Source organism: Rousettus aegyptiacus, unplaced genomic scaffold (assembly GCF_014176215.1).
Source record: "Rousettus aegyptiacus isolate mRouAeg1 unplaced genomic scaffold, mRouAeg1.p scaffold_m13_p_12, whole genome shotgun sequence".
Lineage (NCBI taxonomy): Eukaryota > Metazoa > Chordata > Mammalia > Chiroptera > Pteropodidae > Rousettus > Rousettus aegyptiacus.
The window spans coordinates 30,958,933-30,975,394 of NW_023416287.1; the positions used below are offsets into that span (position 1 = coordinate 30,958,933).

General features: G+C 32.2%; 1 protein-coding gene across 6 annotated transcripts in view; it reads right to left on the reverse strand.

Moving 5' to 3' along the window:
* Window positions 1-16,462, reverse strand: part of TASP1 (taspase 1) — a 221,796-nt gene that overhangs the window by 175,770 nt on the left and 29,564 nt on the right. For 5 of the 6 annotated variants that reach the window (XR_004953653.1, XM_036229670.1, XM_036229672.1 and 2 more), the window contains 2 exons: window positions 12,395-12,515; window positions 7,847-7,931 (listed from right to left, as the gene is read on the reverse strand). Coding sequence is in view for 5 of the 6 variants with exons in the window: in XM_036229670.1 (XP_036085563.1) it covers window positions 7,847-7,931; window positions 12,395-12,515 (206 nt within the window). In the remaining variant the exon portion in view is untranslated. Of the gene's footprint in view, window positions 1-7,846; window positions 7,932-12,394; window positions 12,516-14,382; window positions 14,526-16,462 lie in introns of all 6 variants that reach the window. The other variant, XM_036229673.1, reaches the window with a different exon arrangement.

The following is a 16,462-nucleotide window of genomic DNA, read 5'->3' on the forward strand; positions in this document are numbered from 1 at the left end:
AAGGCCAAATTCCCTCATCTACTCCAATATCTGTGCTTGATAAGACTTATTTATAATTGAACACCAACATATTGCATGGCCCTATCCAGTACTCCCAATCCCTCTTATTCTGTTCTTTTCACATTTTTTTCTTTTCTCCACCTTCTTGTTTATTTCTGTCTTCCTCATATAACTGCGAGCTTTGTAGGAGTGGGAATCTGTGTTTTCGACAGATCCCAAGCATATAGAACAGTGCCTAAAGCACACTAAGCATTAAATAAACATTAACAAGATGTTAAGAAATAATAATAAACTAGGGTGTCAAAATCCCGTAAAGAACAAAACTTTTTTTTCATATCATACCCACCTTAATTTACATTAAAGCAAGTCTAAAGTAATATAAAACAAAAAGCAAGGGCACTCTTCTGAGACCAGCCCTGATGTGGGTAGATTAAAAGCTTTAATAAGCTGAGCTGTAAGTGCTGCTGCAAGTGCTAAGATAGACAAACATCCCAAAAAGGGCTATCTGGGTAATCTTATGTGTGGGAGGGAACTACCCATTTTCAAAGAACCAAGATTCGATAATTAGTCTAAAATTGTGTATTTTAGTACTTCAGAAAGCTCTCAAGAATGCTCAGGGACCCCAACAATCAAATTACATTATTAATGAGAAAGATATAGGAGAAAACAAACTAAAAACTGATTTCTATCTATTTTACTTATCACTTCTTTGCTCATCTTAAATATACAAAATTGAGGAAAGACAAATCAGTGGCTATTGATTTTTTAAAGCTTACAGACACATAAAGTACAATGAAATGAAAACTTGTTGTATTTAGAAATAACATATAACAAATTAAAAAATAAGAATTTAAATATTTAAAAAAAATTTTTATTACAGAAATTTCCAAGCATATACTTTATAGAAAATGGATCACCAATCATCCAATGGATCATCAACCTATTTCATCAGTTATTAATACATTGTTAATCTCATTCATTTATACCCCCACCTGAATTATTTTGAAGCAAATCCCAGATACCATATAATTTCAAATATAAATATTTTGCATGTATCTCAAAACATAACTTTTTAAAAAACATAACCACAACATAGCCAACTGACAGCTAAAATTTTTTAACAATAAATTCTCGGAATCAAAATATATTTAACCAATGTTCACATTTCCTTGATTGTCTTATAAAATTTTTACTATTATTTGTATTTTGTTTTTTAAACTGTTGGTTTGAACAGGAATCCAACTAAATCTATACATTCTGATCAGTTGGCAGGTCTTATGTTTCTTTTTGTCTTTAGGCTGTCATTATTTTCCACATTCGTACAACAAAAGTAGAATAAATTTCAATTAAATTATGAAATACAATAAATTAAATATTACTTTAAAAGAAATAATATACCAAAACTTAAATTGGCCTCTCAAAAACTCCAAGAATCTAAGGAGCACCTTAGGTTTCATTCATACTAAACATAAAAATACAATACTTGTCTAGCTTTCTCTTTTTCACCAAAAGAAACACAATTTCCAAAAATTATAACTTCTATATTAGAAGTCAGCAAATTTTTTCTGTAAAGGGCCAGACAGTAAATAGTTTAGGCTTTGAGGCCAGAATGTCTCTGTTGCAACTACTCAGTTTGATCTTTGCAGTGCACAAGCAGCCATAGACAATACACACACAAATGGCTATGGCTATATTCCAATAAAACTTTATTTACAAAAAAAAAAAAAAACAGTCAGCAGATCAGATCTGGCCAAACTCCTATTGTAGATGGTAATGCCTATTAAAGTTGTACCCTGTCATAATGAAGGAAAAAAGATTCGAGGGTACAGATTCATAAACATAACAGTTTATGGTCATAGTCCCATCAAGTTTATGAAGTATCAAATATTCTACTAGTCTGACCAAACACCAATACTTAAACAATACAACATATCATGGTGACTATAACTTAATAATTTAAAATAGGGAAAATTTTCAGCTCACAGAAACACTGTTCTGCCTAGGGTTCTGTTGAGAGTTTTTCTAACAAAGCAATAAGAGTTTATAAAATTCTAACAACTTTAGATACAGCTGAAACAGATAGACCTCCTGCTTTCCTCAATGAGGTATACAGATAAATGAGTTTTTTTTTTTTTTATGTAAGGACTTCTTAGAAAACACTCATTATACGTAATGCCTTCTTGACCCCATAGAGTGATCTGTCTGAACAGATGACACCAGAGGACCATAACTTCTAAGTCTTCCATCTGCTTTTAATATTTTTTTCTACCTCTATGCTTAACACACAGGGCGTGAACAATAAATATTTGCTAAATGATTATGAATGGCTAAGTGAATTAATAACTAAGTGGGTATAAACAGTTACTTCTCATTATCATAAAAGGATTCGCTGTTCCTCCTTTACTTTTAACCTGCTGCTTCTAGTATGATATGGATAATGGAGGCACTCTATTAATTCTAATAGTATAACAGTAGTCAAATATAGGACTCAATTTCTTTATCTGTAAAATGTGTCTTATTCTCATAAATCATTGTATAATTTTTATAATGCATGCAAACCAATAAAACGGTGCCTGTCATAGAATAAAAATGCAATATATGTTAGCTATTATCATTATAGAAATTAGACTTATCAGGGTCACATGTAAATAAGCTCAAAGTAAAATCATGATAAATTTGGTTTTGTTAATTTGGGATAGTCAAGGAATTGGGTCTTTTTTTAACTACTACAGGTATACAGTGAACTTCCATATATGTGAAAGATTTCTACTTCTGGACAAGATGGAGTAACAGAATAAATTTACACTCTTGCTGGAACCAATGAAAGAAAAATCAGACAAATATAGAAAACATTAGTTTTTAGACATTTATACAGTAGGCAATGTAGGACAGTGACCCTTGAGAAAAAGGAAACAAACAAGGTCTACTCTATGATTGTTCCAGCTTCCTGACTAGAGTTTCTAGGGCAAAGCTCATGAAAGGTAATTCAGGAAGAGCCTAGCAATTTTGCTGAGTTGAAGAGACAGAGCTTGGCATCCAGGGAAACCATGTGGCCAGAGTTCAAAAGGCAGAGTACCAGAGAGGAGAGAGCTAACAGAGAAAAGACTCTGGAGATCTGCAGAGTCCTCATCTAGTCTTCAACTGAGTAGAGATCAGTATCTGTGTAAGAGGAAATTACCCAAAATCTGAGAAAGAACGACGTGAAAGTTTTAGAGGGCACAATTCCCAAGTTCATACAAGGCCAGGAACATCTCCTGTTCCCACCAGTTTAAGTAAAAAACCTCATTCTACATGCATCTGTTATAGTACTCAGAAGGGTTTGGCCCAAATAGCAAAGCAAAACTAGCTCAAGGCTAAATGCTTCCCAAGTCACATGTAACAAAGTATAAAGCAAGACCTGAAAAAATGAAACTGCTTCTCACTAACTTAGCCACATCCTAGAATAAAGCTCAAGAGTATTTATTAAAATACAAACTATTTGAAATGAAGTAAAAAGAAAAGTGAATGGAAAAAGTTAACAAATTATCAGTGATCCATAAGACTACTACAAGAGGTCAAATAGATGTGCAATTGGAGCCCTAAAGGATAGAAGAGAAGGGAGGATCAGAAAAAAATATTTGAAGATATAATAGCCAAAATTTTTTCCAATTTGATGAAATATCCCTGTATATCCAAGAAGCAAAATGAAATCAAACCAAAAACATTTGTAAGAAAAGTACAGACCAATATCACTTATTAACATAAATGTAAAAATTCATTACAAATAATTAGCAAATTGAATCCAACAATATAGTAAAAGGATAATACATTATAACCAAGTGGAATTTATCCCAGGAATGCAAGTGTTGCCTGAACAGTCAAAAATCAACCAATCACTACATTAACTGACTAATAAGAAAAATTATAAGATCATGTCAATAAATGCAGAAACGCATTTGATAAAGTGCATCACCCATTCCTATTAAAAACTCTCAGCCCACTATGCAAAGAAGGGGACTTTCTCAACATAAAATAGAGACATATGATAAATCTACGACAACCATCATGTTTAATAGTAAAAGACCAACATTACTTCCCTAAGACCACAAACAATGAAAATTTGTCCACTCTCACACTTCCATTCTACATTGCATTGGAGGTCCTAGTCAGTGTAATAAAGAAAAAATATTAATTAAAGGAATTCATATTAGAACAAAAGAAGTAAAACAATATTCCCAGAGGACATGGCTGTTTACATAAAAAATCTTATGGAATCTATAAAAGTGGTACTAGAACAAATAAATTTGGCAAATTCCCAGGATGATATACCTATGTAATAAAATCAATCATATTTCTATATATTGGCAAGGAACAAATGGAAATTAACATTTTTAATAGGCAATTTATCACAGCATCAAAAAGAATGGAGTACTTAAGTATAAACTGGATAAAAGCTGTGCAAGACCTGTACACTGTTAAAAAATTTCTTAATAAATGGATATCTTGTAATCCTAATTAAAATTACAGCAGGGTATTTATAAAAATTGACAGGTTAATTCTAAAATTCATGTGGAAATGCAAAATGCCTAAAATGTATAAAACAATTTGAAAACAAAAAAACAAAGAATAAAGCTGAAGAACTGTGTGCATCAGAAAATCAATAGCTAGTTCCAAATAAGTGTGGCATCACTATATGCCATTTTAATGGAGAAATGGCCACCACTTTTTCCCATATATTTTATCTTTGTAAATATAAGATTACATGTCTTCTTTGATAATTGCCTCATCTTGTTCTTTCCTTCCTCCTTCCCAAAAGTAATCAACGTGAGTTTGGCAACCTTCCTTCCAGACAATTTTTGTATATCAATGTACATATATATGTAGCCTCAGAAAATTAGAGTATTGTGTATGTTGTAATACTATAAAGGAATTTAAGAGAATAAGAAAAGCTTAGATTCAAGACAACTGTTACCTAGGAGCAGAGGTGTAAGGATTAGGATGACATTATAAAGGGTTCAGTCTAGTCAGCTTACATCTCTTGGTAATGTTTTATTTCCTAACCTGGGTGGCAGGAAACAGGTCTTCATCAAATTAGTTTATAAGTTTTTTAAGAAAACATAAGTTAAACCGAACATTTAACAACTTGTTTCTTAGCCTACATTGTAGAGATCAGTGTTACTATATAAATATTTCCTTCTTATTTTATGCTGCAGAGTATTTAATACTATGACAAGAAAACAATTTACTTAGCTATTAATGAATATTTAGGTTACTTACAATTCTACACACAAGCAATGTTGCTGTAACCTTCTTTTGTAGTGCAAGCCTTCCTGTGTACATGTGAAAGTGTTGTGTCTTAAAATATATAATTGCAAGAGTGCACAGCATCTGTATTTTCAATTTTTTAAATTAATAAATAATATCAAAATGTCTCTCATCTGGCTATATCAATTTATGTTCCCACCACCGATAGAACAAACAACCTGTATTTTCCACTTACTCAACATTATTGGATATTAGTCTTTGTTAATTTTGCTACTTTAAATAAGGTGAAAATATCATTTTGTTATTTTAATTCACAATTTCTTGATTTATATTATGATTTGGGCACCTTTTTGTGTATTTATATGCCATCAATATTTTCTTTTCTATAAATTGTCTATTTGTATCATTTGTCAATTTTTAGAATTTTGGTTGTCTTTTTCTATTTGATATTTTATAGTTCTTAAACACAGTGGATACTAATCTTTTTTTGCTACCTATGCTGCAAATAATTTTTCTCAGTTCTAAAGGCCACATTGTCCTTTAATTCAGATTGTGGTACCTTCAGTTGTATAATAGTTCTATATGTTCATTTGTCATATGTTTCAATATTTAGCCTTATTTTTTACTCTTAAGAAAGTTTTTGCTACCTCAAAGTCATAAACATAATCTTTCATATTTTTCCTGAAAATTTTATACTATGCTTTTTTCATTTTCATGTTTGAACTTTTTTTTAATGATGTGACAAAGGAATTTAAATTAACATTTTTCCACTAGGTAGCCAATTGTTTCAACACAATTTTTTTAATATACCATCTTTATTTCCCCTCACAATACTTTGAGATGACACTGCTACTATAGACTAAATTTACTTAACTACTGAGTCTGCTTCTAGACTGCTAGTTCTGCGCTACTGATCTTTTTACATATCTCTATGCTTAAATCAACTGTTTTCATTACTATGGTATTATAAAGTAATATGATAGCCAGTAAATAAGTCTAACTCTGATCTGTTTCAAAATTGTCTTGGCTATTATTGTGCCCTCATTCATCCATATAAATGTGAGAATCAACTTGGTAACTGCCATAAGGAGTAGCGGGAATGGGACTGTGATGGGTTTGTAGGTGAACTTTAGAATACTTTCCACCAGCTTGAGGCTATTTTTCTTTTCAACTAAAACAACTGCATTGTTTCCTCCTTACCTGGGTACATACATGTCTTCTAAATTGATTTCGTTAGGGTTAATTATCTTTATGTGTAATAACAAATATGGGTAAAAGAAAACAGTGACATTTAAATCAATATTGAGAAAAATGTAAATCCAGAGACAATCTCTTTACACCTATTACTCCCTTAAAAAGATGTGGGTAGTAAGATTCTACAAATACTAAACAAACAGAAATTTAGATTAGTGGGCTTCATACAAGTTAAACAAAATAACATGGGTTTAATATAAATTATGAAAAGTACATACAAGAATTTTTAAATCACTTTTCCTACTTTCAGAGTTATAAGTAAATTTATTGATATCAACGAAACACATACTAGAAATGATCTCAAGAAATCAGATTTGCTTTTCCTTATCCTTGCTTTATTAAAACAAATATTTAAAATTAATTTTTTTGAAAATTTTTTATAATTGACACTTTTGGTACCACAATTAAACACCTGAGAAGTATATGATTAAAAGGATACCTTTAATTTGTCTGGGTAAAAGGTTTCAAAATTTTTTAAAACAGTATTGATTTATTTTCTGTGACTTCAAATTAACAGTCAAATAAAGTGATTTCTATAGTACTGCTGCCATAACTTTTAACACAGAACATCAGTAACCTTCACAGCCAGGCATGCTGAATATATACTGAGTATTAGGCAAGCACTAAGGCATATTTATTAATAATGTTAAGTATGCTAACAGGATGATGGTTATGTTTTGCAAACAGACAAATTTACAAAACTATTTAGGGGTGAAATATGATGTTGAGGATTAGCTTTAAAATATTAGTGGAAAAAAAGAGAGGCGTATGAAGTAGATGAAGGGCACAAACAATTATTGGCTCTGGACGACAGGTTGGTAAGGGCTCTTTACAATTTTTTCTCTACTTTGATAAATATTTGAAAAGTTCAAAGTTTTCTTAATGAAAATTGTATGTTAACGCTAGAGATAAGATGTGATCTTACTAATCTTAGTGTCATAATGTGTTTCTCCAGAGGAAAAAAATTAAGTACTTTTATTCTAAAAACTCCTCAAGATAAAAAATTAGTTTAGACTCTACAGTGTGTAAGATACTTTTAAAGTTTCATTATAAAAAGGCCCCAGTTGAGCACTTGGTAACAGCAAAAATATTCCTATAATCAATTACAAAACCAAAAATTAACTTTTTTCTGTTTTAATCCATAATATTCTATTCCATCTGGAGTTCCATCAAGTGTACATAGTGTTCCAAGATCACAAAACAAAGTGAGTCTTCAACTCAAAGGCAAGATACTGCTGCTGGTATGTAAGCAACAGCATCAACCTTAGGTGTATAAAAATAACCTTCAAACACTGCATGCACCGTAGACCAAAGACCCAGGGAAAGTCGGCCAGAAAAAAGTGGTTACCAGGGAGGAATTCGACCAGCAGAGAGTTTGCCCTTCTGCCCTTCACACAAGAGTCTGTTCGCAACTGAGACTGGGTTCTTGATTCCTATAAAATAAAATTGGCAGAAAATAAAGTCAGAAAAATGTGTTCAAGTTTCCCACTCAGTTTTGTGGCAGTCTCAATAAAATAACCTTTAAATATCTTAGAAAACTCTTCTTTTATATACCAGTGAAAACCCTGAATTACCATAAACAACAACAGATCAAGTCAACAAATATATAAATACCTAGTAGATGCAAAAACAAATATAAAATATACATTCTCATGTTTTGTCACATACTACAGCAAGCAAAGACTGAATTTGAAATAAGACATATTTAAATTAGGTTCCTTCTCAATAGACTACAGAATAATAGAATTAAAAAATGAACTGAAAATGTGGCCTCTACTAACATAACCATGAATTTCCTCTAAAGAATAAACATGATGACAAACAGCTTCAAATTTACCTTGTGGAAAAAATTAATGGCCAAAAATTTTAAATCTCACCAGAAAAAGAGATAAAATAAAGAAAAAGCCTTGCAAACTGGGTAAGGGTGAGGATAATAGGCCAAGTATATACAAGATTGTAACCTAACATATGGTTCAGATTATTTCCAGGAGGAAAAACAGAATGTGAAAAGTGAGAAGGGGGAGCTTATCTTGGAGGAATGATGGGACAGTAAGTATTAGTTTGAAAAACATTATTGAGATGACAATGACAATAACAAATATGACAATGATGAGGTTGACAAAATATAGTAACTTAGTATCTAACATGTGCCAGGCTCAGGGCCAATCCTTAAATGTATCAGATTGATTAACTGATCTCTTCACTTTATCACATAAATACACCTATGAACTCCATCTGAATAATAAGGAAACATTTGCACAGAGGATTAAATTACCCGCCCAAGATCACAGTGCTGAGATTTTAGCAAAGGCAGCTAAAGCGAGAGCCCATACCTTTAACTACTAACCTAAGGAAGCCTCTCAGTACACAATTAATACCAAAAAAAAAAAAAGAAAAAAAAAGAAAAAAACAACTGTGGTAAAAAACAGGCTATAAAAACTCAAATTGAGGCCACCAGATTAACATAAAACAAAACTGACTACGCATTTAGCTAACTACCAAAAAATTCTATCTCAAAAATCTATGAAATACTAAAGAAGGAAAAAAAGTTCAGATCTCTACACTAGCTCTTAAAATTATTCCTGCCTATGAGTCAATATCGTAAAGACGTTAGCAATTGCCAAATTAAACTTATAAATGCAAATCTACAAATTCAAAACTTCAAAAGGATTCCCACGATGTATGACAAGCTCTTAAATTCATCAGGAAAACTTTTTGGAAAAAAATGAAGAGGTATTCACTTTACTAGATACCATTTCTCATTAAAAGCAATTCTAATTAAAAGATTGTGGGTTGTTTACAAAAGAGACAAATATATCAATCAAATAGAATTAGTTAAAGTTCAGACAGACACACATGAATTTGGATACTTAATACATGATACAGATAGTATTTCAGATGAGTAAGACAAGAATAGACTATATGAAAGGTAGAAAGCACACAGACTGCTGGGAGTCAGACTGTTTTATAACTGTGCCAGCTATCAATTCATTGCTTCTCAGCCACAAATTCACCCTTTGTTGCCTGATCTGTGAAAATGGATATGGGCCCTTTAAATGTTTCCTTTGCCAGCTGGCACTGGTAAGCTTTGTCAGTAGAGGGCACTGGAGACACAGCACAGGAGGAAAGGGTGGCTTGCTGGCCAGGCTCCTGGAGAGCACCAGTTTTACTCTACTATCTGGCCCACATGGGTGTCTCCAGTGCTAAGTGCCTGCAGGATGCAGCTTTCTCTAGCATCTGGCCACCACATGTTTTCCCCTGTTCCTGATTCAGGCCACAGCAGCATAACTGCCAGCCCCAGAAAAAACAGGACTGTGCCCAGCTCAAGTCACTGATCCCCACACCTTTCCTCAGCCCAATAGGCACACATAGCCAAGTGACCCATGAGACTGGCTGTCTGATGAGCTGAAAGCCCAATCTTTATCCTATCTGACACAGGTTTAATCCTCATGGCTTCCTGACCTCTGTGGGCCCACCTACCAGGCTGAGCTCACCAGAACCCCAAAAGATTGTTTCAGCTCTCACAGTGACTGTGGGTTAGGTACCCCAGCAATTTCTCTGCCTGAAAGTAGGAAACAACCATACCTTTTATAAGGTATAGCCCCCTTTCAAGTTTATCCTTTCTTGGGTATTCTCCTTCTGCCCTAGGATATACTTTGTGTTCTTTCCATCTTTATGTAGTTACTCTCTTCTATCATTGTTTATATTAAATTTTTCCTGTTTAAACTGTGTGGTTTCTGTCTCCTAGTTGGACCCAGAATACTACAGTAACCTTGAACAAATTACTAAAACTCTCCTGTGTCTCAGTGTCCTCATCTGTAAAATGGGATGAGTACTGATCTCATGAGAAATAAATGATTTAAAATATATAAACAACTAAAGAACAATGCATAGTGTGTAACAGTCACCCATTAAATCATAATTTTTATTGTTATTATTGTTACTCAACAAATTATGTAGGAACCATTTGTTGGTCATTTCAGAAAAAATAAACAATGCATTTAAGAGGTAAATAAAAATAAATTATACATGTATTAGAAGAAAATATAGGTGACTGTACTTATAATTATGAGAAACCATTAAAAATGCATAATACAAAAGCCATAAAAGAGAAAGTAATGTTTGACAAATAAAAAATTTTAATTCCAGTATTATAAAGCACATTGTAGAATTTTAAAAGGTAAGCCACACAAGAGGTATAAATAGTTCACAGAAAAATGTTAATGGCCTCCAAACATATTAAACTTCATTAAATACCAATAAAATTTCACAATAAAAAATTAAAATTAAAACTAACTGAAATACCCGTTCTTACCTATCACACAAATCAGAAAGGATATAGAATACTGGAACAAATGAATCATCAAATAGACCTAATTGATATATATAACATGCACCCAACAACTGCAAAATACATACTCTTTTGAAGTTCACATGGAACATTTATCAACACACTATAAGCTAGACCATAAAGCAAGTCTCAAAAAGCTTCAAGGGATTGGAATCATACAGCGTATGTTCCCTGGCCACAATAAAATTAAACTAGAAATCAATAAAGAAAGCTAACTAAAAAGTTTTTAGGCAAATAAATTTGAACACTCATATGAGAAAGACAAATTCCTTGGGAAAAAATAAGAAAAAGAAAATACAGTGTTATAACTGTTAAAGAAATTAAATGCCATTTTTTTAAACTTTCCACAAAAAAAAAAAAAACCTTCACTAATAATATAGGATAACTAATGAATTCTTCCGAATAAAAAAAAAAAAAAAAGGATTCCGATTGTACACAAACTTTTTCAAAGATCGGAGAAAAAAAATCCTCAACTCATTTTATGAGGCAAGCCATAACATGATAAAACCTGAAAAGAATATTATAAGAAAGGAAAATTAAAACCAATCTATTATACAAACATAATGTCAAAAATCTTAAACATCAGCAAATAAAATCCAGCAGAATATAAAAAAATAAAAACTTATGACCAAGAAGACTTTATGCCAGGAAGGGAATGTTCCAAAATCAATCATAAACTTCATCGTATTTAACAAAATAAAGGGGAAAAATCCGCATCTCAACAGATGCAGAAAAGCACTTAATGATATTCGATACTCATGTATAATACGAACTATCAGCAAACTAAGAATAGAAGGGAATTTCTTCAATATGATAAAGAGCATAGATGAAAATCCTACAGCTAGCAGCATTCAGAATGGTGAAATATTTAATGCTTTCTTTCTAAGACCAGGAATAAAGCAAGGATGTACATATACTATTACCATTTATATTCAACACTGCACTAGATGTCATAGCCAGCATAATAATTCAAGAAAAAAACTGAAAAATTTAAGCACTGGAAAGGAAAAAGCAAAACTGCCACGATTCACATGTAATACGATTGTGTAAACAGAAATTCCAAGGGAATCTATTTTTTTACCTTTAACAGGCACTGGGAAACCAAAATATTTGTGTGACTCAATTACAATATTCACTTTATTGAGGTGGTCTGGAAGAGAACCCACAACATCTCTTCTGAGGTATGCCTGTATGTCATTTCAATTTTTAACAATAAAAATATATTACTTCAAATAATTGTAAAAATCTGTATTTCAAATAATCAAAAAATTAGTAGAATATGCTATAATGTCTATAATCTCTTGGGCTGGAGTATAATGATCAAACTCTAACAAAGACCTGCACATAAGCCATTTCACTGTTTTTTTAAAACTATTCATAAGTAAGATTTCATGTTTTAAATTCGGTGAAAGAAAAATGTTTGTTTTCAACACTATTTCGAGCAAGAATGATGGAAAAGACTGGACTAGGTCTTTAGGCAGCATGTAATGGTAATAGTTACAGTTTTTTTAAGAATAAAAGTAGTGTGTTATAATGTACACATACCACTCAGTGCTCCAACAGCTCCAAAATTTAAGGATTTTCCATCCATTATACTGGCATCACATTCAATTTCACCCAAGAGATTTAGATTAGACCCCATTCCTGCATTTGTAAAAGGAGAATCCTAAAAGATAAACACAAAAATTAACATACCATTAGTCTTTAAAAAGATTTAATGTCAATTCTTCATAAACTGTTCTATAAACTAGAAAGGGAAAGAACACTTCCCAACTCATTGTATGATACCAGTACTATTGTGATTCCAAAACAAACCAAAGACATCATGAGGAAAGAAAATTATAGACCAATATACCTTATGAATATTGACACAAAAATCCTCAAGGAAATACTAGCAAAACATAAAAGGATTATATACCATGAATAAGAGGGACCCCAGGAAAGTGAGTCTGATTTAATATCTGAAACTCAATGTAATTCACATTGTTAATAAAAGACCAAAAAAAACCCCCAAAAACCACAATCATGTCAACAGACACAGAAAAAGAATTTGACAAATCCAATACCCTTTCATTCCATTCTAGCCAGAAGGCAGAATACCAGTTGGTGGAAATTACGTGAGCCAAACGTAGGCAATGGGAAAGTGTCAGAGCCACAGAAGATACATTTATCAAAAAGGGTTGGCTGGAGCCAAATATGGAGATTGCCCTATACCACTCATCAAAATCTGGACTTGACTGGGAAAACAGTGAGAAGCCAGTTAAGCGAAATTAAAGATGAGCATTTTGGTCAAGGAAATATAAACAGACATATTCACATATTCTATGAATAGGGAAGAAATAAATCAGAGCGATCAAACTAAATGTTTTTCAGTGTAGGCTTGAAATATTAACCACCTGGCATGGAATGATAGCAGTAAGAATTTAAAAGAGGAAGAAAGAGACGGGAAAGAATCAGAACTTTCAAACTTCAGAGACAAATAAAACCGTCAATAAGAAAAGGCATTTTATGAGTTGGAGGAAAGAGTATGCAAAATTAGGCATAATAATATCAATAAGATCTTCCAAGTGAATACTTCTAGCTAAATCGGTTTACAACTAAATCTTGAGAAAGAGATTACAATTAAAGAAAGATCATGGTTTAAAACAGATGAAGACTGAATTCTTGCCCTGGATTATTTCATATTTTGAAAAGTATGAAAATTCAGATCAGAAGTCTCTGTAGCATGGAACAAAGAGATTATAAGCAAAGTCAATTACTTCTATATTACAAATGTTTTTTAACTCTATATAACCTCCCTTGCCTAATCATGTATATCTTCAAAGTATGTGAAAATGGAATTGAAATGTGAAAAAAATGCAAAGCATCCACATTTAGTAATTCCCAAAATACACATATGTAATGAAACTGTATACATTCTCTCAACAACCTCTGGAATCAGATATAACAGCTAGTCAGGTCTACAAAATTAATTCAACATAATATCCAATTAGAAATCACAAACTGAACAAAGTTATTCTGAAAATGACTCCTGCCTGATGGTTTAAATTTCACATTTTAAAAATACATAGGGAAAATGTATATAAGAAAATTAAAAGATATCTTAGAAGTAATTTTTTTCAAAAATGTTTCTCCTACTTCAAAATATATTTATATAAGTATGTCTACTGAACTTATGTTTCTATCTATGAAGTCAAAATCCTAACTAGAAAATCAAACAAAATATATGAAACAGACAGACTTCATTCAGCAGCCGGCTCAGAACTCTGATCCTAAGAGACACAAATCAGGTGCCTCAACTTAATTCCTAGAGCTACTTTCCAGGCCATAGCACAGGGAAGAGGGTCATAGAACAGGGAAGAGGAACCCAAAAAAGAGCCAAAGTTCCTCCAGAGTTGAGGAAACAAAGTTATGAGTTCAAGGACGCCAGAAAGGCCTGAATATGCAGTATAGAGCCCAAAGAAGACAGTTACACAGAGAAAGCTCCAGAGACCCAAAGGGACCCTTAGTCTTTAAATAAGAATTATACTTACTTGTAAGGAAAGTATGAAGGCCAAATAAGACCCGCTGGAAAACTTTGGTAAGCTGAACAATTTCTGGAACTCACAGAGGTAAGAATAGGCCATGTTCCCATCAGCCATAGTGACGATGTCAGGAAAATCTTAGGAGGTAGAGCCTAAAGAGTTGGGTCAAATTAGCCCTAGAAAGAAGGCTACTTTAGACCTGCACTAATAGGTTTTAAAATAAACTTCAAAAGGATCACACTGGTTTAAACTAACAGTGTCCCAGGACAAAGTCCTACAATATTTGAAGAAATGCTACAATATCCAACTCCAAAAATGTAAGATTCACATTTAGTTTAAAACCAAAGATGACCAGACATGCAAATACGCAGTAAAATATGGCCCATAACCACACGAAATGATTAAACAATAAAAATTAACCCAGAAACAACACAGATAGATTTAGTAAACAATTCTAACATTAGCTAACAATGTTAAACTTGCTTTCATAAACATACTCTACATATTCAAGTAAGTATAAAAGAACATGAGGATCAGAAGGAAAGAAAAAGAAGCTATAAAAAAATAAACTGAACTTCTAGAGATGAAAAATGTAACAATTTTAAGATGAAAAACTTTGGAACAACAAAAAAAAGATTTTTCCATTAGGTAAAAACAAAGGAATTCTGAATGAAGTATAGACTCTAATAATAATGTCAATATAGGTTTAATAATTGTGAAAAATGCACCATACTAACATAAGATGCCAATAATAGGGGAAATCAGGTGTTGGGTAAATGTGACTACTCTATACTATCTTCTTAATTTTTCTGTAAATCTAAAACTGTTCTAAAATAAAAAGTTTATTTAAAAAAATTAAGTCACAGCCTGGGAGAAAAATTTTACAAAATATAAAGGTAAAGGGCTTGTAACTAGAATATATTTTAAAAATCGATACAATCCTATGAGATAAACAATCCAGTTTTTAATAAGCAATTTTATGTACATATTGCAAGTAACACATGAAAAGATGCATAATATCATTAGTCATTAGGGAAATGTAAATTAAAACCACAAGATACCACCACATAACCACTATAACTGCTAAAATTTAAAAAGACACAGTACTCGCAAGAGTGTGGAGAAACTGCAACCCTCATACATTGCTAGTGAGAATGAAAATGGCAAATAGTTTGGCAGTTTTCTTTAAAGTTAAGCATACACTTAATCATAAGTCTAACAATTTTACTCTGAAGTATTTATCAAAAAAAAAAAAAAGCATATATCAACAAAAAGACTTGTATTCAAATGTTCGTATCAGCTTTAATCAGAACAGCCAAAAGTTGGAAAAAATTCAAATTTCCATTAACTGGTAAATGGATAAACAAATTGTGATATATCAATACAATGAGATACTACTTGGCAATAAGGGGAACAAATTCCTAATATACCCAACAATGTGGATCAATCTCAAAATGATTATGCTACGTGAAAGAAGCCAGGCACAAAAGACCACATACTGTATGATTCTATATATACCAAATTCTAGAAAAGCCCAAATTATGATAGAAAGCAGAGTGGTTGCCAAGGACCACTGAGAGGAAGAAATCAACTACAGATAGGCACAGGAGGGAATTATGGGGGTGATGGGAATGTCATAAATTTTGTGATTATATTGGCGGTTACATGATTGTATACATTTGTCAAAGCTTATCAAACTGTACACTTAAAATTGATGTTTTGTTGTACATAAAACTTCAATAAAGCTAACAAAAAAGTATACCTATCACTTGATATAAACTGATTACCCTATATATTAACTTTACTCTTATAAATAATATACATCATAAGCTTTTCAAATGCTCATTTGTTACTGATTTTTCTGACCTGAATCATTTTATATAGCTAGTAATCATTATGTCCAATCAGTAACCAGCAGTCCTTTAAAAATCTGTCAGACTGCTACTCCCTTGTCATAAACCTAAAATTGCTTCCCATCACAGTCAGAATAAAATCCAAAGTGCTATTTCCAAGGTTTAAAAGGCCCTACATGATCTGACCCCTCCCTCCCACTCCCAACTTATTTCCTCCACTTTCCCTGTCCTTCACT